The sequence below is a fragment of the Diceros bicornis genome, chromosome X, assembly GCF_020826845.1.
Source record: "Diceros bicornis minor isolate mBicDic1 chromosome X, mDicBic1.mat.cur, whole genome shotgun sequence".
Taxonomy (NCBI): domain Eukaryota; kingdom Metazoa; phylum Chordata; class Mammalia; order Perissodactyla; family Rhinocerotidae; genus Diceros; species Diceros bicornis.
In genome coordinates, this window is record NC_080781.1 from 11007727 (window position 1) to 11034338 (window position 26612).

At 41.4% G+C, this 26612-nt stretch overlaps 1 protein-coding gene across 4 annotated transcripts in view; it reads left to right on the forward strand.

The window, feature by feature from the left end:
- Positions 1-26612, forward strand: part of EGFL6 (EGF like domain multiple 6) — a 63888-nt gene that overhangs the window by 22541 nt on the left and 14735 nt on the right. For 3 of the 4 annotated variants that reach the window (XM_058535440.1, XM_058535441.1, XM_058535442.1), the window contains exons 3-7: positions 4771-4863; positions 8594-8713; positions 11614-11733; positions 13632-13766; positions 15764-15886. In XM_058535440.1, coding sequence (XP_058391423.1) covers positions 4771-4863; positions 8594-8713; positions 11614-11733; positions 13632-13766; positions 15764-15886 — 591 coding nt within the window. The remainder of the gene's footprint in view (positions 1-4770; positions 4864-8593; positions 8714-11613; positions 11734-13631; positions 13767-15763; positions 15887-26612) is intronic. The other variant, XM_058535443.1, reaches the window with a different exon arrangement.

Genomic DNA, 26612 nt, shown 5'->3' on the forward strand with positions numbered 1-26612 from the left:
ATAGCAGAAATTCTAGTCTTAAATACCATCTTCAGCTAAGGACAAAGGAGGATGTTGGGGGTGGGGGAAGTCAGTTACAGGAGATTACCACTAAAGCACAGTAAACAAGAGTAAGGTTATTCTGCAGATTTAAGGCCTCACTTTCCACATTGATAAGTTTCTAGAAATGAGGTCATCCCCCCTCTTCCCAATACAGAGAGGGAGATACCTTTACAAATAGAGATTTCCCTTATAAATGTAAATGTTTGTCTGGCAACTCCTTGCAGGGCCATCCAGAGAATATGGCCAGAGAGACAGAACTTCTGATAAGATGGGCTTGTTGGTGCCTTTTCTATTGTAACATCTATTTTACATTATATTACAGCCATCAGATAGAAGATCTGTTCCAGGAAGGAGTTACTATGTCAAATTCTTTAGACAGTTAGTGGGGGAGGTCAAATGTCCATCAGAGAAAACAATCAAGGTAAAGAGATATATTTCAGGGTGGCCAAATCTTGATCTCCCACAAGTGTAAGCATTAAAGGGTGTGCTTATTACCTGGGACACATAGAAAATACCTCATAAATTACCCTTGATTCAGAAAGGACCAATAACTCTCATTGCCGACTTCTGTCCGTTAAAGCACCAGGTGATGGGGAAATTAAATGTCGCTTTATTCTTTTTCTAGACACAACATGACACATTTTTATTTGAAGTCAGTCAGGTGGAAAGGGGCAAAAACCACGTGGGACGCATGATTTGGAATCTCTTACAGTTGCACGAATCTCAGCACCTGCTGCCATAAAACTTGGCGTGTCTCTGGTGAATAAATGAGGGTGAGCTTTGCTTTCTGGAAGGGCTAGTCTGTAACTAGATCAGAGCGGTTTTGCCACGGTACATACAGCCAGTCACATTCTCAATGCTTTTGTAGACGGTATAATACCATAGGCATGAAAGAATTTAAAGCAAGATGTTTAAAGAGCAAGTGCAAGAGCCTTCAAGCAAGATGCTCACTGTGCACGTTTGGCAATCTGAAGAGATTGTCAGCACCCCCTCTGCCCCAGTCAAATGTTCAGGTTAATACCATTGCAATGATTTTTATATCTAAAATCTGTATTGTATTATATCCAATTTGCATGGTCCTTCTTGACAGTAAAGTCATATGCTCCTTGAAGCACCAAATAACAGGGTGGTTAGTCCCTGATTGCCAGGTCTCTGATTTCTAAGCCAGAGTGTGGGCTGCATGATAATGAGACAACCACACATGTCAACCTGCCCGAACAAGCAGTCAGACCCTACCCTGTGAGGTCCCAGTCCACCCAGGCCTTCACCTCCATCCGTCTAACCACCCTTCTTTCCTCGAGAGGCCCTGCCTCAATGCTGGAGCTTTCTAGATCTTAGCCCCTGCCCTGCCTAAATCTGCTCCCTGGGCAGGGTCTGCTCACCTCGATATCATTAACCTTCAAATGTATGTCACTCAGCGAGGTGGGATAGAGTTGCCCAATGAAAAGCTACAGATAGAAGCGTTTCAGGGAGAACTGAACAAGAGAGCTTTACTTTATCTAAAGCACACTTAAACCTCAGACCATTTTAGACATAAACTGAATTTCCCTGTGCTGTGGATTGCCTGTTCAAATCACAGATCCAAAGTTACTGTAAATTGAAAACATCTTTTTGGAGCTTTGACCTTATAGCGGCAAGGGTATTATTCACCATTTCTCTTATGTTCTATTTGGCATTTATCCTAGGCTTTCCTATCTGGACTGCATTGAAAATAACTTTCCAGGGAACAATCAAAGGTCTTCAGGGCTTAAAAAAAAATTTTATTTTTCTAACATCTGAACTTAAAGCTGCATCTCCAGGTACATATTCATGACAAAATAGATGCTGGAAATCAAGTTCGATCTCTTTTGTCTCCAAAAGTGGAAGAATTTCACTGGGAAGCCTTTTTCCCCTACCTTCTCACTTATAATTTATTCAGAGACATAAAATGTTTCCCTGTTAAAAGTTCTACAGCTATTACTTTATTTACTATTCAAAACTATTTGAGTATCTAATATGTTCACGACACTATTAAATGCAGCAGGAGAAAGAAAGATGAATGTTTAAGTCCCTGTTCTGAAGGCAGGGACTTAGAATCAGGCAGTAAATAGAAGTCAATGATAGAAGCCAAATATATGTCTAATTATTTAATAAGATGGTGTGGGGGAAGAGGGAGAATCCCCCTCTGCCCTTTCCCTTAAGGTTCTTCTGGCTGGCCAAATAATTAACAAGACAGGTTAGCAGGAGAAAATAATACCAAGTTTAATAACATGTATACATGGGAGAAACCAAGGACACTGCGTTTCTCAACACAATAGCAGAAATTCTAGTCTTAAATACCATCTTCAGCTAAGGACAAAGGAGGATGTTGGGGGTGGGGGGAGTCAGTTACAGGAGATTACCACTAAAGCACAGTAAACAAGAGTAAGGTTATTCTGCAGATTTAAGGCCTCACTTTCCACATTGATAAGTTTCTAGAAATGAGGTCATCCCCCCTCTTCCCAATACAGAGAGGGAGATACCTTTACAAATGGAGATTTCCCCTATAAATGTAAATGTTTGTCTGGCAACTTCTCGCAGGGCCACCTAGAGAATGTGGCCAGAGAGACAGAACTTCCGATAAGATGGGCTTGTTGGTGCCTTTCCTATTGTAACATCTATTTTACATTATATTACAGCCATCAGATAGAAGATCTGTTCCAGGAAGGAGTTACTATGTCAAATTCTTTAGACAGTTAGTGGGGGAGGTCAAATGTCCCTCCGAGAAAACAATCAAGGTAAAGAGATATATTTCAGGGTGGCCAAATCTTGATCTCCCACAATGGAAACTGATCAATTTCAAGGGAGAAGCCCGCCAAAGTTCTGTGGATTTCTCAAAGTTGAATGGAAGTTCACATGTGGCTGGAGAAATCTGTGAAGGCATCTGGAAGGAGGGGCCATGCAAGGTAGTCCTTGAAGGAGTGAGAGGATATTAACCACTGGAGGGTGGAAGAAGGGTACAGCAGGTGGGGTAACAATAGATAGGAAGGGGCAGAAGGCAAAGGGTAGGTCTAGACAACAGCAGACAATCTAGTTTGACCATAGTGTTGCCTATGTCGAGCGAACAGAGTAAGCTAAGGCTGCAGAAGATGGAGGCCAGATCATGGTTATGATCCTGTACTGTATTCAAGAGGCAATAAAGATTATTTGATGACTTCTGTGCAAGGCATGGCATGATCAGAGCTTTCCTTTTGGAATATCAGTTTAAAGTCGTATCTGACATCAGATTTCCTAGGAACAGAGCTGTAAAGGGGATTCTTGTATAAATAAATATTCTATTGAGGGGTGCTCTCAGGAGAAAATCTGTAAGGAAGTGAGGGAGCAGGGAAAGAAGCTAGGCAAAGATGTGGTTTCAAGAGAAGTCTAGCTTCAGCCTGATCCCACAAGGAGCTCTGGGGTGTTAATTGCAGCACAGAGTTTGTCCTGCCCAGAAACCAGGGGCTAGGCCGTTAGACCCCTGCATCAGTCACGCACTCGTCACAGGCTGTGATGGGGAAAGCAGAGAGAGAGGGGTTCAGTACACTCTCCCAGATATCTGTGGGCAAAGTGGTTCCTATGAGCTAGATAAATATTTATTCAATGAATGAATTGGTGGTAGAAGCAGGGACAGGATGTTATAATGATTAGGGACAAGAAAAAAATAGAGAAGACTGAGATTTGAGTCCAGGTAACTGAGAAATTAATGGTGACATTAACAAAAAATAGGGTTGAGGTTGAAGAGGGAGATGCTGAGGTCTTTAGGAACAGACTTGCTCAGAGGTAGACCTAGTATGAGCCAGGGAGTCAATGGGCAGAGAAGTAGGCAGCATTCCTGGGCACTTACTGAGTCATCGTTTCCTGCTGTGGCTATTTCCTGAGCTCCCAGTAGCTCCAGAACCTGCTGAGAGCCCTTGATTGCCTACACACCTCCTTTCTCTCTCATTGATTATTTTTTCCCTCTCTCCTCTTTTTTCTTTGGGTTTTCCTATTTTCCTGTCTAATGCTTTTTTTCCCTATCTCCTCCCTATGAGCTAGACTTAAACTTTCCATCGTCTTTGACTATTTTTTCTTGCCCTCAACGCAGTCCGTTAAACATCCTATCCTTGTTGTTTCTCCTACCCCTTCATTCATCAAACAAAGATTTATTGAGTGTCTTTTTGTGTCAGGTGTCTGGATACAGAAGTGAATAAAACAGCAAAATAAGCCCTACCTTTGTCCTCCTTGCCTCCAATCTGTGGGTTGTTCATTTTGACTGATAATTCACAGCATTAAAAAGATTCTGATCATTCAAAAGAAAAATAGGGGAGAAAATATGGAAGAGAAAAAAGAGGCAAGCAACAGAAAGAAGGAGAGGGACTTTGGAGTCTCTTCCGGCTCACACATTATACTTCTTTTATTAAATCGTCTGTGTTTACGTGCAAAACTGGCTGACTGTGGCCTGGAAGGCTTTGTTTTTCTTTGAATGTCACTGGAGGCATGGCACTGCTAAGCAAAGTTACAATCAACTTGCACTGGTTGGGGTGGAGGGATGGTGGAGGGTGATCTAGTTCACAAGCAAACACTTTCTGGTATCTTGAAGGGGAAAACAGGCTAGAGAGGAAACAGATCGTCCTCTACATGTCCTCAAGGATTTCTCTGCCATAGAGAAGGCGGCTGAGTTTGACATGCGTGCATTTCACCGTGCTAACTACTCCTGTTCTTTTATCTTCAAAACATCTTTTCTTTCTGCAGCTACGTGTGAACCTAGATGCAAGTTCGGTGAGTGTGTGGGACCAAATAAATGTAGGTGCTTTCCAGGATACACCGGGAAAACCTGCGGTCAAGGTCAGTACTACAGACGGGGGGCATAATACGGGCCCCCCCGGGGCTTTCAGAAGCAATTCAATTGTTGCAGTGGGATTTGTGACACAATATAGTGCTCAGGATTTCATAGATTTTAACTCAAATCTTCAAATGAAAGTGGTTTCAGGGCTAGATTTTTCAATCAATCTCTTCTAGAAAAACGTAAAAGGCGTTCCAACGTTTTTGTTAAGATGCCAGATAAAAGGCCTTTTTTCCTCTAAACAAATAATTTTTATTGTGTTTTTAAGCTACCAAAGTAATGCATATTTTTTACTGAAAGAATCCAACAATGCAAAAGGATATAAATTAAAAAGTGCGAGTGTCCATCCCCAGTCCCTACTGTAACCATAGTTACAGTTTATCCTCCATCCCCACAGTCCCTTTCTATAGTAGTACAGACATCAATATTTCTCGGGGGCGTTTTTGCATGTCAGCACATACAGAGCTGTCTCATACTTTTTAAGGCTGTATCCTAGTCCCTAGTCAAATGTTTTTATCATTTATGTAGAAAATACTTTATTTAACCACTATCGTTTCACTTGTCTCCAATTTTTCGCCATTACAAACAATGCTAAATCAGACATCACTCTATCGTGTCCTTGCACCCTTGAGTGTTTTTATAGGATAAATATCTAAAAATGGAATTGTTGGGGTTGAACAACATGCATATTTTTATTGTAATTGACATATTTTAAAAGGCAGTTTATGACTTTTGTCATAGGCTGTTCATCTGAAGATACTAAAGAGTTTATTTATAATATCAAGAACAGTAGTTTTCAATCTGGACAAGTTTGTCCCCCAGGAAGAGTTGCCAAATAAAATACAGATCCCCAGTTAGAGTTAAATTTCGGGTAAAAAACAAGTAATTTTATGGTGTACGTATGTTCCAAATATTGTATGGGACATAACATATGCTAAAAAAGTATTAGTCGTTTATCTGGAGTTCCCGTTTAACTGGGCATCCTGTATTTTTATTTGCTATATCTGGACACCTTACCCCAGGGGACATCTGGTAATGTCTGAGGACATTTGGAGGGGTTACTACTGACATCTAGTGGGCAGAGACCAGAGATGCTGCTAAACATCCTACAATGCACAGGGCCGCCCCCACAACAAAGAATGACCGGGCCCAAAATGTCAATGGTGCTGAGGGTAAGAAACCCTGGCGTGAAGAACCCTGCAATAATTAAGAAAGCGTCCTCAGTCCTCTAATGCAGTTGAGCAAAGAGCAGCCAATCAAGTTCAGCTGCTCTTAAGAAAGGCTGCCAGGGTTCTAGGAGGGAGAATGAAGCTCTGGAGAAGGGCAGGCACCCGCTCCACGCTATCATCTCCAGCCCTAGCTGCCAAGCCGAGGTTAGCTGCAGACACTGAAATAGCCTTTCTTTGAGCTGCCAGCCCTGCAGCCTCAGAGAGGAATGTCTGAATCTCTTCTGTCCTACCACCAGCATAGAGGCCAGCTCCCCTAAGGTGCTGCTTAGAACTGCCTCCAACTGCTTGTGAGAGGCGCGGCAAGAATCATGCTCTATAAGTAATAATTCAGCTGTCTCCCTCAGCAGGGGTTTCACACCAGAAAATCTGCTTTTCCATATGTCTTGGATTCTGTACCAGGATACCTTCTCGAGAGATTTGGAATAGAGAAGATATTTTTCATGCTGGTTTTCAAGTCCCAGTAAAATATTAACATTGAGGGAGTGGTCCAGTTGGCTCAGGTTTGGGACTGTCTGTCTTCCCCCCCGGAGCCGCCCTGCCCCAAGGCAGCCTGATCAAAGTCCATATATATCCATTAGTGGCCACAGGCCTCAACCCTCTGATGGCGTTCCCAAAAATGCTTCTTCCAAGAGACCGCTGAGTCACCTCTGAGTTAGGGCCTAGTGATGGGGTATTCCTGGCTTTCCCATTATGTCCAGTCAGCATTTTTCAATTCCCCCTTTTGAAGCAGTTAGGATCCATGGGGGGAGATGGTCAAGTGGAAGGGATAAGCAGTGGAGAAGGGGGTTTCAAACATCCAGCTAGGGCATCGAAAAACCCCCATATAGGGATCTTTTCAGAGGCAAAAGCAGCCACTGCTTTATTTTCAAGGATAGGCTTTGCCTGTTGCCACGCTGAATTTTTATCTTACGTGGAATTTGGTTCTTTTCTCCTTTCTATATCTTCCTTCAGGGAGTTAAGACATGAGGCACCATGTGACAACACTTCCAAGGACAAGATCCTCTACCCGTGATCGCTTTTAAAGTTTTATTTTCCTTCTGTATCATTTTTTATTTTAATAAAAAAGTTATTCCTTCTTAATGTTTAAAATTTGTTTAGAAAACACTGAAAAGCACAGAGGAGAAAGTCACCCTCAATCTTACCACCTGGAGATAACCATTATTAGCATTTAGAGCATTTCCTCCCAGGCTTTTTTTTCTATGTATTTTTTTAACAAGTTTGATATCAATCTGTATACATAGTTGCACAACCTTCTTATTTAACAACATCCTCTGAACATCTGTACATAGGATTAAATATTGTCCTACGACCTCACCACCAACAGCTGCCCGGCAGGACTCCCTCTAGAAGGGAATGAACCAAGACAATTTGGCCAGTGCGGAGCCGCACAAAATAATAACTGAAAAGAGGCTGTGCTGTCGCCATCTGTCGTTGGCTGCCTGGGACAATATTAAAGGCAGAAGTATCTCAATTGTATATTTCTAACTTTTCATTCAAGTAGTATGCACACAGAACTGTGCACATATCAAAAATGCACAGCTCAATGAATTTTCAAAAACACCCTTGTAACTGGTATCCAGATCAAGAAACACAAACTTAACAGCCTACCTGCAGACCCCTCATGCTCCCCTCCTGTCACTTGCCCCCCACACCCAAGAAGGAACCATATCTTGACTACTTACACCACAGAGTAGTCGTGCCAGGTTGGTTGGTTTGTTCTTTCAGTTGTGCCTGTTTTTTAATGTACTCGTTTGTATCTAGCTTCTTCCACTCAATATCAAGTTTGTGAGCTTCATCCATTGTTGCTTGTGGTTGTAGTTTGCTCAATCTCATTGCTGCATAGGATTCCATTGCATGAGTATACAAGTCTTTTATCCTTCCTTCTGTTGGGAGATATTTTGATTCTTTCAAGTTTGGGGCTATTAAGAATAGTGCTACTATGGGGGCCGGCCCGGTGGCATATTGGTTAAGTTCTCATGCTCCGCTTCGGCAGCCCGAGGTTCACGGGTTCGGATCCTGGGCGCGGACATACACACCGCTCATCAAGCCATGCTGTGGATGCTGTGGCAGTGTCTTACATACAAAATAGAGGAAGATTGGCACAGATGTTAGCTCAGCGACAATCTTCCTCACCAAAAAAAACAATAGTGCTACTATGATCATTTTAGTACATGTTTTTTTGGTGAGCACATATCCATGTTTCTGTTGGGTATACACCTGGGAGTGGAATTGCTACGTCATGGATATGTCTGTATATAGCTTTTGTAGATTCTGCCAAACAGTTTTCAAAGTGGTTGTACCCACTTACATTCCCTCCAATGGTGTATGATCATTCTGTTTGCTCCACATCCTCACTGACCTTTTAATGATGGTTGGAGAAGAGGCAAGTCATTGCCCCATGTACCCACTCCACGAGTGGAGTCCAGGGAAGCCAACCCAGTTGCCCATCTGGATGTTTCCTGATTCAGTTAACCTTCCTCTGTTTTCTCACTGCCCCCTGCAGATGTGAATGAGTGTGGAGTAAAGCCCCGGCCGTGCCAACACAGATGTGTGAATACACACGGTAGCTACAACTGCTTTTGCCCCAGCGGCCACATGCTCATGCCAGATGCCACATGTGCAAGTAAGTTTCAACAGCCAGGCTGCTCTCAGTCAACCTATGAGGCTTGACTTTTGCTATTTGATGCTTGGGAAAAAGTTGACTTGAGTGGTTTAAAAAAAACAAACTCTAACATCACCCCAGGCTAAAACATCTTTGAGCACTTTTTTTTTAATTGTGGCAAAATACGTATAAAGCGAAATTCACCATTTTAACCATTTTAAACTGTACAATTCAGTGGCATTTAATACACTCACAAAATTGTACAACTGTCACCACTATCTACTTCCAGAACATCTTCATCACCCCAAAAGGAAACCCTGTATCCCTCGGCAGTCAGTCCCCACTCCTCCTCCCCGTTGCCCCTGGCAACCATTAATCTGCTTGCTGTCTCTATGGGTTTGCCTATTCTGGATAGTTACTTTTCAAATAAAAAGACTAACTGGCGAGAAAAGTAAATCATATCTCTCTATATATGCAAGGATGTATTGGGTTTCTTCATGAAAATAAGCATATTGTTTTAGGGAGGTAATACATTTAAATTCCATCTTGGGACATCAGTTCTTCCCACCAACTACCTTTCTCACGCCCCTTGCCCCATGCTCAAAGATTAGTGACTTTTGTTGGAAATACATTCCGATTCACATTCCTGAAAAGAAAAGCCCTTCTGTGATAAAGAGAAACCCATGTCCTGTGGGAGGGTAAGAGTCTAGATCCATTCATTTATTGAGAGGGAAGGCTTTTCAGGTTTTATGTTGCAGCTGAAAGGCAAACCCATCCTCCCTGCCTGCCTCCCCTCCTCCCCACTTCCTCCCTCTCTTCCATCTCTCTTTCCTCTGCCCTGTAGCCCCCAGCGAACCTGGAGCCCATGCCTTCCGCTAGCTTCCTGTGGTTACAGAGTCTCGTGGACTCCCCCGCCCATCCCGGGCTTTTCCGCAGTTATAAACTCTCAGCTAGTGCATGGCTCACTGCTCCCCTGGCTCGTCCTTGCACTGTCCCTCCTTGACAAAGTCCCCAACACCCACTACTCATCTAGACCCTCCATTAGCAAGCAAGCTGAAGAGATAAAGCAGGCATTCAGAGTCTTTTAAAAAAAAATCCTTATTATTATAAATTAAACAGAAACCCACAAGAGACAAATACATAGCTTAATGAATTCTTATGAAGTGAGCGCCCGTGTAACCACTACCAAACAGAACTTTGCCAGAACCTCTCCCCCGACATGGGAACCACTATCCAGGCTTTTATAGTAATCACTTAACATTTTTAAAAAGATATATGCTAATGGATGTTTCTGAAACATTCCATGAAAGCTGAATCAGTGCCAAAAAAGATATCTTTCCCCAAATGGAAAGATAGAATTCAGTAAATTTTGAAGATTAATTTTAAAAGAAGACAACTAAAGAGAAGAAAGAAGTATAGAAATATAACCATCAGTAGGTGCTTTTTACATTACCTTGGCCTGTGTGTCTAGTCCTGTACCCTCTTTGTCTGTTTCTATATATGTAAGGGTTGCCTGTGCCTCCCTGCTTATAGCTCAGTGTCCAGGTAGCCCTGGACCTCTCTCTTGGATGCTGATTTTATTTCACTTGGCCCTTGTAGTCTCTTTTGTCCAACTGGGTGATTGGCATGTTATGGATGGGGGTGGATGAAGGGAGTATATTCACCGTGCTCCCCTATTGCAGACACTAATGATCCACACATGCTGGACCTCTGCTAAAGAAATGCATTTTTGTGAGATAAGTTATGTTTAGCAACAAGTGACAGGAAAATCCAACTAAATTATCTCACTTACTAAAAAAGCTGGAGGCAGGCAGTTCCAGAACAGCTCAGCAAGGACTCAGTCTCTGCCATCCTCAGGGTATTGATTTCATTCTCTTGCCTGTGGCCTCATAATCACAATATGGCTGCCCCAGCTCCAGATATCACACGTACATTTAAGGTAGGCAAGACAAAGGGGAAAAGAGTGATGCCAATGAATGAACGCCTCTTTCATGCCTGTCCCTTTTATCATGCAGCACATCTTTTCCAGAAGTTCCACTCCCTTCAGAAGACTTATCTTTATATCTCTTTGACTACAACTGAGTCACATGGCCACTTCTTGTTGCTGCAAGAAAAACTGGGAAAAAGACAAATATCTGGCTTTCCAGACTCAATGATGGGAATGGCAAGAGAAAAGGGGGTTCAGAATGGATTTTGGGCAGCGGATCAGTTGTATCTGCCACATGTTTTAATACAGGCACCTGAAAGACCAAGTGTCATGACTGAAGTGATTCTCATTAAGGCTAGATATGCATGGGGAGATCTCTAGAATGGATTCTTTTACTCTAATTACTCAGATTGATCATCTACAGTCATGCGTCACTTAATGACAGGGATATGTTCTGAGAAATGCATCGTTAGGCAGTTTTGTCATTGTGTGAACATCATAGAATGTACTTACACAAACATAGATGGTATAGCCTACTACACACCTAGGCTATATGGTACTAATCTTATGGGACCACCGTCCTGTATGCAGTCCATCGTTGACCAAAACGACGTTATGCGGCACATGAGTGTACATCTGAAGTTGCATTTCAGCCTATAGAGACCGGCCAAGTGACATAAAGGAGGGATTAGAGAATGTACAAGAGAAGAGAGAGGTGCAGTCTTTGGTAACTGCAGGGTGCATGCCCTACCCGAAGACCTAAAGAAGTCAAATTTAATACATTGGCCAACAAAACAGACCATGGGGCCACCAAGACACCACCCTTGCCCAGATTCCATTTGGCTCTCCATTTGGGACTCAAACAAGTCTTGAGGCTTATCCTATAATGTCATTCCACGTTTTACATTTCATGTCCCAGAGTTCAGAGATTGTTTCTCAGTAAGCACTTTTTATCATCTCGGAGGAAAAGGCTAATCTTTGCCTACTGTTTCAGACTCTAGGACGTGTGCCATGACAAACTGCCAGTACGGCTGTGAAGACACGGACCAAGGGCCGCAGTGTCTGTGTCCGTCCTCGGGACTCCGCCTGGCCCCGGATGGAAGAGTTTGCATAGGTAGAGCAGCAGGAATCGCCCCCACTCCTCTCCTCCTCCCTTGACTTCTGCCTTGACTGAATTCCCCTCTTTCAGTCATCACAGTCTGCTTGTTGACTCAACGTTGAAAGCTCCTAAAAGCGCAGATTTATGTCCATTTCTGAGATGACGTTTTTAGCCACATATGCTCAAGACACAGTTTGGGATGCTAGAAAGAACACTTCTCTATTGTTTTTGGATTGCCTAATGCCATAGTGAAAAAAGATAAAAGTAATTTTATTTTAGTATATTTACCCTGCACGCTTTACTTCAACCACCAGATTGCACATACTCATAGTACCGTACTTAATAACATTGCACTAAATATACATAATATTGAGAGCAAGTGAGCATTAATATGGGATATCAAACCAAATCAGAATGTTGAAAGAGTTCTTAATCTTTTTTGATTTAAATAAACACATAGCAGTATGATTTAATATTCTTACTTCTTCACTGCAATAGAAATATTTTTCAGTCAAGGTGCTGGATGTTTATTTATCCTAAATGTACATAGCTCAAAAAAGTGCATTTAGATAGCTCAGCCAAGGGGCCGGCCCCGTGGCTTAGTGGTTGGGTGCGCGCGCTCCGCTGCTGGCGGCCCGGGGTTCGGACCCCGGGCGTGCACCGACGCACTGCTTCTCCAGCTATGCTGAGGCCGCATCCCACATACAGCAACTAGAAGGATGTGCAGCTATGGTATACAACTATTTACTGGGGCTTTGGGGGGAAAAAATAAATAAATAAAATTATTAAAAAAAAAAAAAGCTCAGCCAAATAAGTCCTAAATCAGCTAAACATTTTTTAAAAATCTATGTAAATTAAAATGTGGGCTCTGCTCTTTGAAAGTAATCAATGATTTAATTAGATTCACAGGGCTTAGTACTCTTCAGTAAAATAAGATTTATATGACAAGGTTAATTCTTGACCAAACTAAATCCAAATTTTCACTCACCTCTTTAATTTGTCGTGTGCCATTTTTATTGGAAGGGAAAGTGATCACTGAAAAAATAATTTTGGTTAATCCAGCACTGATTTATTATTTTAAGAATGCAAAGGGAACAATAAGCCAGCACCAGCTTGCTTATTGGAACTGCTTAACCACAGTTCCAAAATAACAACGTAATATCTATTTGATTTGACATCTGAAAGTTCAGGCAAAGCCTGAGTCTTAATTGTTTGGTCAGCATAGCCGTCAGCCCCTCTGTGACATGACTCTCAATGGTGGAACAGGAAGGAAGCCTCTTGTCAGCTGAAGTCGCATCATCACATCATTCCACTTGACCCACAACGTATGTTTACGTGCATCCTTAGGAAACCATATGTCTGCGATTTGGGTCAATATTGCAGGACTTGGAGGAGTTTGCTAATGAAATAATTCTTTCATAAAATGCAAAATTTAAATGTTTATGTATTTTGTTTGCATAAAGGGTAGCTATCTGACTATTCAAAAATTGTATACGCTATACAATATATGTAGCTGGAAAAATATTAATTTGCTCACCAAACACGTAATGTATATGTCCCAAGTGCCAGACATACACTCCCTGCCCCCAGAAAAGCCAGGGCCTAACAGGAGAGATGTGACTGTAAGTAATGACATTACAGTGAGATAATGTCTCTAAAACAAGATGTACAAAGTGACATAAACACATAAAGAGAAGAGCTGTGAGTGTGCCTGGGGAATCTAGAACACTTCCCAGAAGATGTGATGTTGGCACCGGAATAATCAGTTTTCCAACAAAGAAACTGCATGTGTGCACGTGCGTGTGTGCATGCTTGCATTCACGTGTGTGTGAGAGCACATGCGCGCACGTGTGTATTTCAGAGGGAGGGTGCTCTTCTTGCTATCACTGATGCCTTCTGGTTCTACATCCTAGATATTGATGAATGTGCCTCTGGTAAAGCCGTCTGCCCCTACAATCGAAGATGTGTGAACACATTTGGCAGCTACTACTGCAAATGTCATGTTGGTTTCGAACTGAAATATATCAGTGGCCGATATGACTGTGTAGGTAAGAGTTCGTGGCACCTTTTCCTTTCTTCCTCTCCCCACCAAACCTATAGGCTCTCTCTACAGATATTTTGATGTCAATTCAGTCTATTAGTTGAACAATCTACTGTGCTGATCAGCTTAACAACACAGAAAAAGTTACATTTTTTAAAGTTTCTGGCATTTAGGGAACTCCAATGACATGAATTACATGAAGCCAGGTCAATAAAGATTTAAAGTAAGGAACTTCAGTCTATATAGCTCTATTATGAGGGTAAATATCTTGAGATGATTTTTTTGTGGGTTTTTTACAAATTTGGCTGATTTTGTTTTGTTTATATATTTGGTTCTATCTCCAGGTACATATCTAAAAATGGGAGAAATAAAGCAGTTTTTATATTTGATAAAAGGAGGGGTAACAAGGCCTATTTAATCCTGATCTCAGCGATCTGTTCATAACAGTTTCCATCAGGGGTGGCTTTAGAGAAATGTGAGGGAGATGAAGGCATACGCTCTTTCCTCTCTCAGCCCTTTCATGGTTCAAGCTCCACATCCCCTAAAATGTTCCCTTTCCAGGGTGACCAAAACCACTCTCCGATAAGACTCTGGTGTCACTCAGCTATTGGCCTAATCTATGTGAAATATAACTTATCCTTTAGTGAAGAGATTCCAAGTCTCAATGAGCAAGTAAAGTGGGGTGTTTGGGGAGCCCTTGGCCGCATTCCCACTGCCCTTGGTGTAACATGGGATGGGACCTGTCCTACAGTGAAGGGAAATTTGGGCTCTCTGTAGACTCCTATTCACGTAACATGTGTCACAAACGTGTGTGCATGACATGGAAAGCTAACAGTTGGGAAAAAAGTAGGATTTCTTTCAACCCTACACTCAGAGCTTCCCAGGATACGTCCTGTGTAATTGTGTTGGGGCAACACTTGGTTTTGAACCATCTTGTGAAGCCTCCACAGCTCTTCCCTCAAATCTTCTCAAACACAAATGTCATCCTAGACAGGCTCGTAATATCCACATTTCTCCTGGGCTTGGCCCCCACGTCCTGCTGCAGACCCATCCAGCTCTGCAATCCGGTGATACAGTGTCACAGAGTAGAAGCCTGTTCCCTGATACCTAGAGGGAGGTTCCACAGGACAGGGTGGGAATTCACATGGAAAGCTTCCAAAAGAAACAAATCTTTGTGATTTTAAAAGTGATTAATGGCCGGCCCCGTGGTTAAGTGCGCGCGCTCCGCTGCTGGCTGCCCGGGTTCGGATCCCGGGCGCGCACCGACGCACCGCTTCTCCGGCCATGCTGAGGCCGTGTCCCACATACGGCAACTAGAAGGATGTGCAACTATGACGTACAACTATCTACTGGGGCTTTGGGGGAAAAATAAATAAATAAAATCTTTAAAAAAAAAAAGTGATTAAGACTAGCATCTGAGCTCCCTTTGTAGCTAAGTTAAAAACAATAGGCTATTTTGTGTGCATGTGTCTACAAAAGCGTAGATAGAAAGTGAGATGAAGAAGAGGGCTCATAAACCTCTCACTTGGGTGGAATTGGGCAGTTTCCTAGTCTAAAGCCAGCAGACTCGCTCAGACCAGCCTGGCCTTGCTCCTGGCAGTCTTGGAACAAAATGCCTCTAAATTCAGATGATGTCAGTGGTTCCTAGCCCACCTAGTCCTTTGTTGGTTTGAATTTATTTTCTGATGTTGTTATTTAGTTCTAAATTAGACAGATGTAAAAGTTAAGGAAAAAAAGTCAATGTCTGACAGATTTCAGTCGTATTGATAAGCAGATGAGATTGCTGTGGGGGAGGTGAGCTGCAGACACACTCCCTTCATACCAGGCGTCAGGCAAGGCCGGGGCTCTGGGCCAAGGTGCGGGGAGCTTTGAACAGTTCTCAGGCCACACTTGGTTTGGTGGCGGTGTTGAGTGGTTGGCCCTGGAGTTGCTCAGGTATGAGGGATAGTCTTTCAGCAAGCCCTGTTACCACAAGGTTGTTCACGGGCATGTTCACCTTTTTAGATGTGAATGAATGTGCTGTGAATACCCATACGTGCAGCCTCTACGCCAATTGCCTCAATACCCAAGGATCTTTCAAGTGTAGGTGCAAGCAGGGATATAAAGGCAATGGACTTCACTGTTCTGGTAAGTAGCATTTGGTGATGGCGTCTTAGCTATTCCCAATAAAGCATTATCTCCATGTCTCCTTCCTCCCTCTCTCTTCCTCTCTCTCTCTCTCTCTCTCTCTCTGTGAGTGTATGTTCAGTGTTTGAAAATTTAACTCTGCCTCAGCCTTGTCTTCTCTGCTAATCGGACCACATCTCTAATACTCACTGAAGTTGTAGGCACTAAACTTAAAGAACAGCTAGGGTTCTGGATATTTTGCCGGTCACAACGTATTTTCAAATACTGAAAATAAGGTTTAAGGTAAAACGACACTGAGCAAATGTGTCTGTCGGGATTGGCTAGGTTATGGTGCAGTAACAAGCATTCCTAAAATGTTGGTGGTTTAGAACCACTAAAGTTTTTTAACCTTGTGAATCAACACTTTTTCTAGAAGCACAACCGAAACAAAGTATGATGAAGCTGATGTCATTTTTTGTGTGTGTGAGGAAGATCAGCCCTGAGCTAACATCCATGCCAATCCTCCTCTTTTTGCTGAGGAAGACTGGCCCTGGGCTAACATCCATGCCCATCTTCCTCCACTTTATATGGGACGCCGCCACAGCATGGCCTGACAAGCAGTGCATCTGTGCGCACCCAGGATGCAAACCCAGGCCGCCAGCAGCCGAGCGCGCGCACTTAACCCCTATGCCGTGGGGCCGGCTAGAAGCTGATGTCATTTTATCCGTCATCCTCTGACGGATCCGTCATTTATCTGACCTAGATTCACATTTTTAACATATAGCAAAGAGTCCCATTGTTTTTGCTGGTGAATTCCCTAATGCTTAGGTGGTAAAATCTTAAATTTATAAACCAGATGTATAACAATAAAATCTCACTGCTGTTAACAGCTACGACAGCAATAATGGTTTATTTCTCACTTGTTCTACATCCGAAGAGAGTTGTGGGGGAAGTTCTTCTCAGTGTAGTCACTTAGGGACCAGGCTGACGGAGGCCCCACCATCTTGTGGTACCATGGTATCGATCAGAGGCTTTAGAGTTTGTCACACGGTGTCAATCAGAAGCTTTAGGGTTTGTCACAGCGGTGAGAGAAGCATGGACGAGCACACGCCAGCTCTTAATTAATTCAGCTTGGAAGTAGGGCAAAAAAAATATAATCTCGCTGTGTGTCCCGAAAGAGAAGAAAACTGGAAATCGTGATGAGCACCAGAATGTTTACCACGGCCTGCCGGCAATGGTTCCAGTACAGTCCCTCCCCTGGCAAACAACGTCTCACAGTGTTTAAAGTCATCCAGGTTTGCCCCTCTGGTCATGTCCCTTTTAGCGCTGGCTCGTTGTGTGTCTAGATTTGTTTAGTACCGTGACTCTACTCTCTTACATACCCCTTGGCAGAGTTCCCACAAGTTCCAACAAATATGGCTGCCAATTGTACCGTGACCTACAGCACATCCCATGCCCCCATCTGGCCAATGCTCCTGATGACACAACAGAGCAGCCGCTCAGTGATGGCAAAAGTCAACTGCCCATACCTTGAGAGACATTGAGCAGCACCCCCATAAAAGGTTCACAGTACCGCAGTGGGCTGTGGGTGAGCGCCGCTGGACAGGAGTGTGTACAAAAGAATAGAACCAAAGAAAATGAGTCTGGAAATCAAATTCTCTGAAGAACTGCCAAAAGAACCGAGCTGCATTTAGTCCAGAAGAAAAAAGTAGTGTGGAAAAGCATAAATTGTGCCCATAAATATTTTAAGCCATGTGAAATAAAAGTAGCTTCCCTGAATCACTGCATGCATAATACTGTATGTCGACTATGCTTCAATAAAAAAAAAAAGTGGGCTGGCAATGGGATTAAATGGCCATTTGGTCTCCAGCAACTCGATGTTGTGGTTTCTATCCCTCTGTATGGATGTGCCCATGATGTCCTTCTGGAACTTTATTCAAAGAAAGAGAGAGATGGTCGCCTGTGCAGGGCTGTGCATGGGTGGGTTGGGGGAAGGGATGCTATAACATTGCGAGGCCCCCAGAGAGGAGAGTGAATAAAGTGGTCTCCATGTTGGATGAGTGGTCAAGGGCTCCTTCACACCACCAAATTTGAACATGTATATCCCACCCCCACTTGTCTCAGGCCGTGTGGTATAATGGTCAACAGCTCAGGCTCAGGAGCTAGGAAGGCCGGAATCTAAATCTGAGTTCTGCTCCATACTGGCTGTGACCTATCAAGTTTCTTAACCTCTCTAACCTCAGTTTCCTCCTGTCCAAAATGGGGCTCATGGTCGTCCTGTGGTGGGTGCTTGTAATGGGCCAAGCCACAGTCTCTTGGAGCTCCCTAATTTCAAGAGACAGATGGGCAGTTCCATGCATATCTCTAGCCCCAGTACAGTGGACTCTCTCTGTATTGTGGCCTTGAAGCTTTCTCTAGAAGGCTACTCACGCCCCTGTAGGCACAACCCAGAGAGGGAGGGAGTTAAGCCCTAGGGACAACCCTCATCCAGTGGGGGACAGGAATCTGTGGAGAAATACCCCAGCTTCCCCTTCGCAGGGTGAGACAAATCTGAGGTATGTTCTACATTGGTTCCCAGACGTTCCCAGCAGGACTGAGCCCCAGTTACCCACACTGATTACCTGCCCACTGAGGCACCATTTTCCAGCTTTTCTCCCTTCCTGTGTCACTGTCCCCTCTCCCCTACTTCTGCCTCCTGGAATCACCTCCCAAATAAACCACCTGCACCTGAATCTTTGTCTCAGTTCTGCTTGGGGGAACCCTTATTGAGACAAGTACCTCTCTCCTAGGTTCAATGTGAGATTTGATCTGCTTGGGGGAACCCTTATTGAGACAAGTACCTCTCTCCTAGGTTCAATGTGAGATTTGAACGAGGTAATATAGGTAGAGAGCTTAGTTCTGCTAGGCACACTAGATGTAGTACCATTTTAAACAGCTATTTATTAAGGGCCAGCTACTCTACTCAGAAATTCTGTAAAAGTGGATACAAAAATGTTGTGTATACAAAAAGATGCCTCAGGAAAACACTTGTGGGCAATTCACCTCCACAGACCTACCCCTGCCCCCAGGCCTAAGAATCAAAGAGATTAGGAAGAACTGCCCAGAGAAAACCTGGTGTCTTCCTTCCTGATCATTTAATCCGCTTGAAACCACGATGTGTTATTAATGTCCAAATGAAGGCAACATCCTTAAGCATGCAATTGGGTAGTTGTTTGCAGCCTGTGTTCTCTATATCGTAATGCAGTACTTTGAAATTATAAATCCCACATCAACACAAACATTTATGTCAACAAAACTTCTGTTTTTCTTTGACCGTCCAACTTTTTTAAGTGTATTTTTGGGTAAAACAAATTTTTCTTTATACTTTGAAACTTCGAACTCATCACAATGTTCTGTTCGATATCTAAAAATCATTCATTTTATTACTATCCATTCTGCGGCTGATTATTTCTTTAGTCTTTCACCAGAATGTTTACTTAAAAGAGAAAACTATCTTTGGGTCGTTCGCTCTATTACTTGCCCAGCCCTTACCATTTTGCCTTGATTCTCTATAAAATAAACAGCCATGTCTCTGTGGAAAATTGATCTCAACAAAGTCTTAACATGCGTTGCTTAAAGGATGGCCAGAAATCCACCCTTATGTGCACAGAAAAGTCATACAAACAAAAATGAGAGAATCAAATCCAGTTAGCATCCACCATTATAAAATGTTAAACAGTCATGTGCCGCATGATAACAGACCATGTATATAACAATGGTCGCATAAGATTAGTACCATGCAGCCTAGGTGTGTAGTAGGCCATGCCACCTAGGTTTGTGTAAGTACACTCTATGGTGTTCACAGAATGACAAAACTGCCTAACGATGCATTTCTCGATGCATTTCTCAGAACGAATCCCTGTCATTAAGCGACACATGACTGTATTGTAAAATAACATTTGTATGCACATGGATTGCTATTGTCGGGGGAAGAGGGAGGATCTCCCTGTGCCCTTTTCCTTAAGGTTAACAAGACAGGTTAGCAGGAGAAAATAATACCAAGTTTAATAACATGTATATATGGGAGAAAGCAGGGACACTGCGTTTCTCAACACAATAGCAGAAATTCTTGTCTTAAATACCATGTTCAGCCAACAAAGGAGGATGTTGGGGGTGGGGGGAGTCAGTTACAGGAGATTACCACTAAAGCACAGTAAACAAGAGTAAGGTTATTATGCAGATTTAAGGCCTCACCTTTCACATTGATAAGCCCCTAGAAATGAGGCCATCCCTCCCTCTTCCCAAAACAGAGAGGGAGGTACCTTTACAAATGGAGATTTCCCTTATAAATGTAAATGATTGTCTGGCAACTCCTCGCAGGGCCATCCAGAGAATGTGGCCAGAGAGACAGAACTTCTGATAAGATGGGCTTGTTGGTGCCTTTCCTATTGTAGCATTTATCCTACATTATCTTTACAGCCATCATGATAGATCTGTTCCAGGAAGGAGCCACCATGTCAAATTCTTTAGGCAGTTAGTGGGGGAGGTCAAATGTCCCTAGAGAAAACAACCAAGGTAAAGAGATAGATTTCAGGGTGGCCAAATCTTGATCTCCCATAGTCCCGCCTTTGAAACTAAAAGTTTCACAGTCCTTTTGAAACTTAAAGAAGTTTCATAGTCCAGAAGCTGAGTTGGTAGATTGTTTCATCTCACTGAACACATTTCTTAGTCCTGATAATAGATCAGTTCAATTAAGTTCATTTTAGGAGGTGGTAAAGCAGGTGGGCTCTCAAGGTTACGCCTATATTGTGGAAGCAAGCAATCAAGTATTTAATAGAAGCATTTCTATGTAAACAAAAGAAAAACAAGGTTAATGGTTGGAGCAAGTTGTAAACCAGTTTCTGAGTTCAGAGGACAGCCAGTTAAGGTTATAGATGTCAGCATCAAAGCATCTTTTGCAGTTTAAAATGTCTCTGATGGTGTCGTCAGGTCATCTCAAGTTTATATCAAGTCCATCAGCTTCAGTTTGTAAGGCTTCAGGAAAAAGGGCAGGTTCAGTTCTCAGTGATTTCAAATGAAAATGATGGAAAAAAATGAAAAACGTTAGTTTGGAGATCTGTAGCCAGATATTTTAGGATACTAGAAGAAATCAGGATCCAGTCCAGTAAATAGATATAAAACAAAAACCTCAAAAGACAATTAACAAAACTAGAATCTAATATCTGCAAATGTATACTACAGTTTTTACTGAAATATAATTTTTCTTTCTAAAATCACCCTCATTTTTATTAAGATAGCCAAATTAAAACTAACTAGTTTGTAAAATAAGTCTAGTTCTGATAGAGTTGGCCCAATTATTTACATAAGTACAGCAAGAATAGCAATTGATGACATAGGCTCTTTTAAATCTGCTTTGCTGGAACTTTTTATAAGGAATCTCAGATTGAACTTCAAAGGCCTCTCGAGGCCAGGAAAGCCAAGCCAGGGATTTTGTCATCAGACTTCGCCTGTAATACCTACAGATTTGGGTGAATTCCTCTCTTCCGAGGTTCCCCCAAAATATTTCGAGGTTCCTTGTACCTGCCAGATAAGTGACATTCTTTACTTATCCTGGTAAGTGCTGCTTGGAACATAAGGTACCAGGCCAATATTTCCACGTGGCTTTATTCCATAAAGTCCAATCTTCATTCCTTAAAAGCTGTATGGTTATATCGCAAATATGATGTTCCAGTCACAGCCTTGGTAATATAACCAGTGTTTCCAATTGTGTCCTGTTATAAGGAGAAGAGATTCTTATTGAACTTATGTAAATAACTATATTGCCATGAAAACAACAATACTTACTTACTAAGAGTTTTTAAATTCGAGGGATCAGATAGAGAGAAAAAGATAAATATTTCAATTTTACTTACAAAAGTATCATTTACCAAATTGCTATAAGTCATAGCTAGCTCAGGAGAAAAGAGAAAAAGTTTTCCTTAAATCTGAAAAAACAAAACATTAAAAATTCAGCAATACTTCAAACGAAAAATCATAAAAATTATAATCATCCTTATCAGTTCATTCAGTCCTGTGTAATCCATTCTTGATCCCAATCTTTTTGTTAGCAGCTTCATGAAGTTATCAGTCTCTCCATCAGATTTCTGTAATTTCTTACGCAGTTCAGTTTTACGATCAGAAAGTTTGTCAGAAACCTGTACTCCAGCGTAAATGTCAGAGTCCTTTCCATGAATTTTTCTGAAGTTGAAACATTTTGCAAAAGCATTAGAGCAAAGAAATGTCTGTAAACAAGACCTCAAAATGGCATTTGACAGAGAAATTTGGTTAATTTTGTGACATACAACACTTTAAAATAATAATAACCAGAATTATGACTGATAACCAGGACAGATCAGAATTTCGGTAATGTTATACAGTTTTAAAACACCTATGTCAATAACATTTACCTACATAATACCACCTGAGCAGGCTTATCATCACTTGTCTGACAATGCTTCTCACGTAGTTTAACATACTGAATAAGCCTAATAAGTTTAGTATCTTTCCCCTTATAGGAAGAGAGCAAATTTCTTTGAGAAGTTCCAGGGCCCTTTGAAAATTCTCAAAGAAAAAAAGTAAAAAAAAGACTTTATTTAAGATATGAATTTTGGGGAGCTTGTCAAAAATATAAAAAGTTAAAGCAAACTGAGCATTAACAGTCCAAAAAGCCTTAATAGAGAGACCTCAGTCTTTTGAACACAGGAAATTATTTTAACAGGTTTTTTTTTTTTAGGTAGACTTACTCAAAGGTAAAGAAAAATCTTTTATAACCTCTTTATCAAGTTCAAGAAATTATCCCTTTAAGAGAAATAAGACCAAATTATAATTTTGTACGAGCTTACTTCTGATATTAAAACTCATTTACTTAATTAAATTCATTTCAATCTTAGCCAAGTTGACCATGCAAAAACTCCTTTTCCAGAATTCCTCTTCCACAAACCTTCTATAACTTTCTTTTTACATTCAGAATTTGTCCCATGTCTTTCTTTTCCCTCCTAGTACTTGAGGACAAATTTATCTTTCTTAATCAACCAAACAAAATATTTTCATTCTTTGTTCCTTCTTTATACATCTTACTTTCCTTGTACACAGACATATTTTTCTTAATATTTAGTAGCTTCAATCACATATACTAATTAGAAATTTTAACCCTTAGAAACCTTAATTTGTAAGTAAAATCTAAGTAAACAATTATAAACTTTCTTTTACATTTGTATCTTGTGGCTTGGAAAATTTATGAACACTTCATAATTTCTGGAAATATGTTACTTTATAGTACAATCTTTTAATGAAACACTTGTTTACCAATAGACCCAAAACACCTTTTAGTTTTCCTGTAATGAAAAGCCAAAACTAGACAAATGTACATTTAGCAATCAATGTCTAATATGTTATTTGGAAACGATCTAGATACTCAATTGAATTTTTATCATAAAATTTAGCAAAACTCTAAAGTTTTAAGTCACCAAAAAGAGTTTGGAAGCTGTAACCACCATAACACATAATTATTGTTTAAAGTTCATCCAACATTTATCTTTTTTTTACAACTATTTAGTTACTTATTCCCAATAATTATTTAGATTGCCTATAAGACTTCTTAAGACATTAGATAAAATTAGCCATCATTTAAATTCCTATTTTTGTTAACCAGTTCTGTAATAGAAATAATATCAGTTTTTTTCTACAAAATTTCATGTAAATTTCATCATCTCTTATACCTTTAAACATAGTTATCATAAAGATTCTTATCAATAGGTCTTGGTCATCTAATTTTGGACAAGGGAAGCATTCCCAGTCAGACATTTTAAAACATACTCAGGCAAAGTTGATGTAACCTCTTTATATAAAATTAGCTCAAACATTCCAACCTTTATAATCTTATCAACACTTACACTTTTACATGTTCTCAATTCAATTGTAACCTGAGTCAAGGTCTTAAGGCTAGTCAAATTTTTTTCTTCCTTTTTCTGGCCATTTTTTTTTTTTTTGGTACCAATTAAACAATTGTGTGAGAGCTCTCAAAACATTTTTTTTTCCCCCAATTTAGAAGTTTTCCCAATTCAAAGGATCCGTCATCTGGCCATTGATGAGTAGGATCTTCATTTGTATATTTATTCCAACAGTGACTCGAACCAATAAGCCTTTTTAAGGAAAGACCCGGAGGTAACTTTCCACGCTTAGAATAAATCTTTACCATGGACGCAAGAGGCGTCCCTGGTGAGGACGCAGATGATGTAGGCCCCATGATCCACAGAATTCACTCCCAAAGATATTCAGAGAAAATAAAGACCTTCGTTGCACAGGCGGTAAGGATGGTGTCTCCGGTCTCCCACAATAGTGTGGGACGCCTCCAGTCACAGACCCGCTAATCTGTGACACCGGGCGGGCGATACTGGAATGGGATTTTTCCAGCACTAACAAGCAACAAAGGTTAAGACGACAAAAGCCCTTATGGACTGGGCCCTTTATGACAAACTCCCCTGAGAGCTTGGCACAGCTGGACAAAGAGACAGTTCGGAACCCCAGTCTACTTGACTGGCCACCAAGGTGCACTCCGGTAAATGCACCTTCCGTATGGTGGAGACCAAGGAGAAGATTCTCACTGGTCACAAAGCCAAGTTCTCAGGACACAGAACAAGACAGAGACTACTCTGGGAGGACAAGGGATCAAGATCAAAACCAAGAGTACTCTACCAAATTTAAACCAAGTCACTAAAAGCACAAGAAACTAGTTTCCCAAATATTTTCTCCTGCCAATCTAAATTTAGAAAGAGAAAAAATTCTCACCACTTCCTTCCGCCGGACCCCGCAGATAGAGATTCCGGGAGGCTGACATGGTTAAGAAGTCTTACCTTTTGCCGGCTTTCGTCAGGCGTTCCCGTATCTCATCATCTGCAGTAGTCCGGGGAGAAGGCAGATCTTCCAGCCAGAGAAGGCAACTTGCCAGCCAGTGTGGCTCCTGGCGACTACGCCAAAACTGTCGGGGGAAGAGGGAGAATCTCCCTGTGCCCTTTTCCTTAAGGTTCTTCTGGCTGGCCAAATAATTAACAAGACAGGTTAGCAGGAGAAAATAATACCAAGTTTAATAACATGTATACATGGGAGAAAGCAGGGACACTGCGTTTCTCAACACAATAGCAGAAATTCTCGTCTTAAATACCCTGTTCAGCCAACGACAAAAGAGGATGTTGGGGGTGGGGAGAGTCAGTTACAGGAGATTACCACTAAAGCACAGTAAACAAGAGTAAGGTTATTATGCAGATTTAAGGCCTCACCTTCCACATTGATAAGCGTCTAGAAATGAGGCCATCCCCCCCTCTTCCCAAAACAGAGAGGGAGATACCTTTACAAGTGGAGATTTCCCTTATAAATGTAAATGATTGTCTGGCAACTCCTCGCAGGGCCATCCAGAGAATGTGGCCAGAGAGACAGAACTTCTGATAAGATGGGCTTGTTGGTGCCTTTCCTATTGTAACATTTATCCTACATTATCTTTACAGCCATCATGATAGATCTGTTCCAGGAAGGAGCCACTATGTCAAATTCTTTAGGCAGTTAGTGGGGGAGGTCAAATGTCCCTAGAGAAAACAACCAAGGTAAAGAGATAGATTTCAGGGTGGCCAAATCTTGATCTCCCACACTATTATATAATGTACAGCATTGATAAAGCAACTTTTATTATGAGTTCATTGTTTTTGCAAAAATCCAGACTCTACATTGCAATACAGAAGAGGAGTTAGCAGATTATCCTTACACACCATCTATACCCAGAGAAAGAAACACCCTAAATGTAGATGTGTATGGATATTTTTTACTGTTGTAATGTATGTGAGTATTAATAATACACTGTTAGATAATTTGGTCATAATTTGACAAGAGCTGTACCTCATTCTAAGAAAATCAAAACTTCGACATTACCTGACTTGGGTAGTAAGAGTCAATTTAGGAAAGGACACTATGTCGTTTAGTTTATTCGCTTCTGGAATCAAATTACCCTGGCTTCATTCCTGGCTCCCCAGCCTACTGCCTGTGGACTGAGAACAAGTTATGTAGCCTTTCAGTGCCTCAGTTTCCACATCGGCAAAATAGAGATAATAGTATCTGACCCTTAATAATGTTTTGATGATTATATGAAATAATCCATATGTAATAAATAAATGTCCATATAAAAGGCTTAGCTCCAGCCCAGAATATATTATGTGCTCAATAATCATGCACTGATAGTAGGAGTAATAGTGGCAATGGGTCAAAATTCAATAATTATTCCCATTGAAAAGCAGCTTCCTTAGTCATTGGAAATATGCTTCTGACTTAATTCGGTTTATATAAAGCATATTCAAGAACACAGGTGTTGCTACACCCAGGCCATTCCAATTTTTTTTTCTTTCAATTGTAACAAACATTAGACGTCTGGAGGCATGGCCTGGAAAAATTTTTTTTAACTCAGTAAAAGATTTTAAACATTCTGGTGATGAATTCTAAAAATCATAGCAAACAGAGGCTGAATATATGTCAGGCACTAATCTTAGTAATTGACTTGTGTTCGCTCATTTAAACATCACAAAAACCCTATTCTTATCCCAACTTTATAAATGGGGAGCCTGAGGCAAACAGAAGTTAAGTATTGGTTTGAGGACATACAACTAGAAGAGATGAGAGCTAGAAGTCAAGTCCAGGAAACTGGGCTCCAGGGCTGTGTGCTGAAACACAGGATAGGTGTGTGCATGAC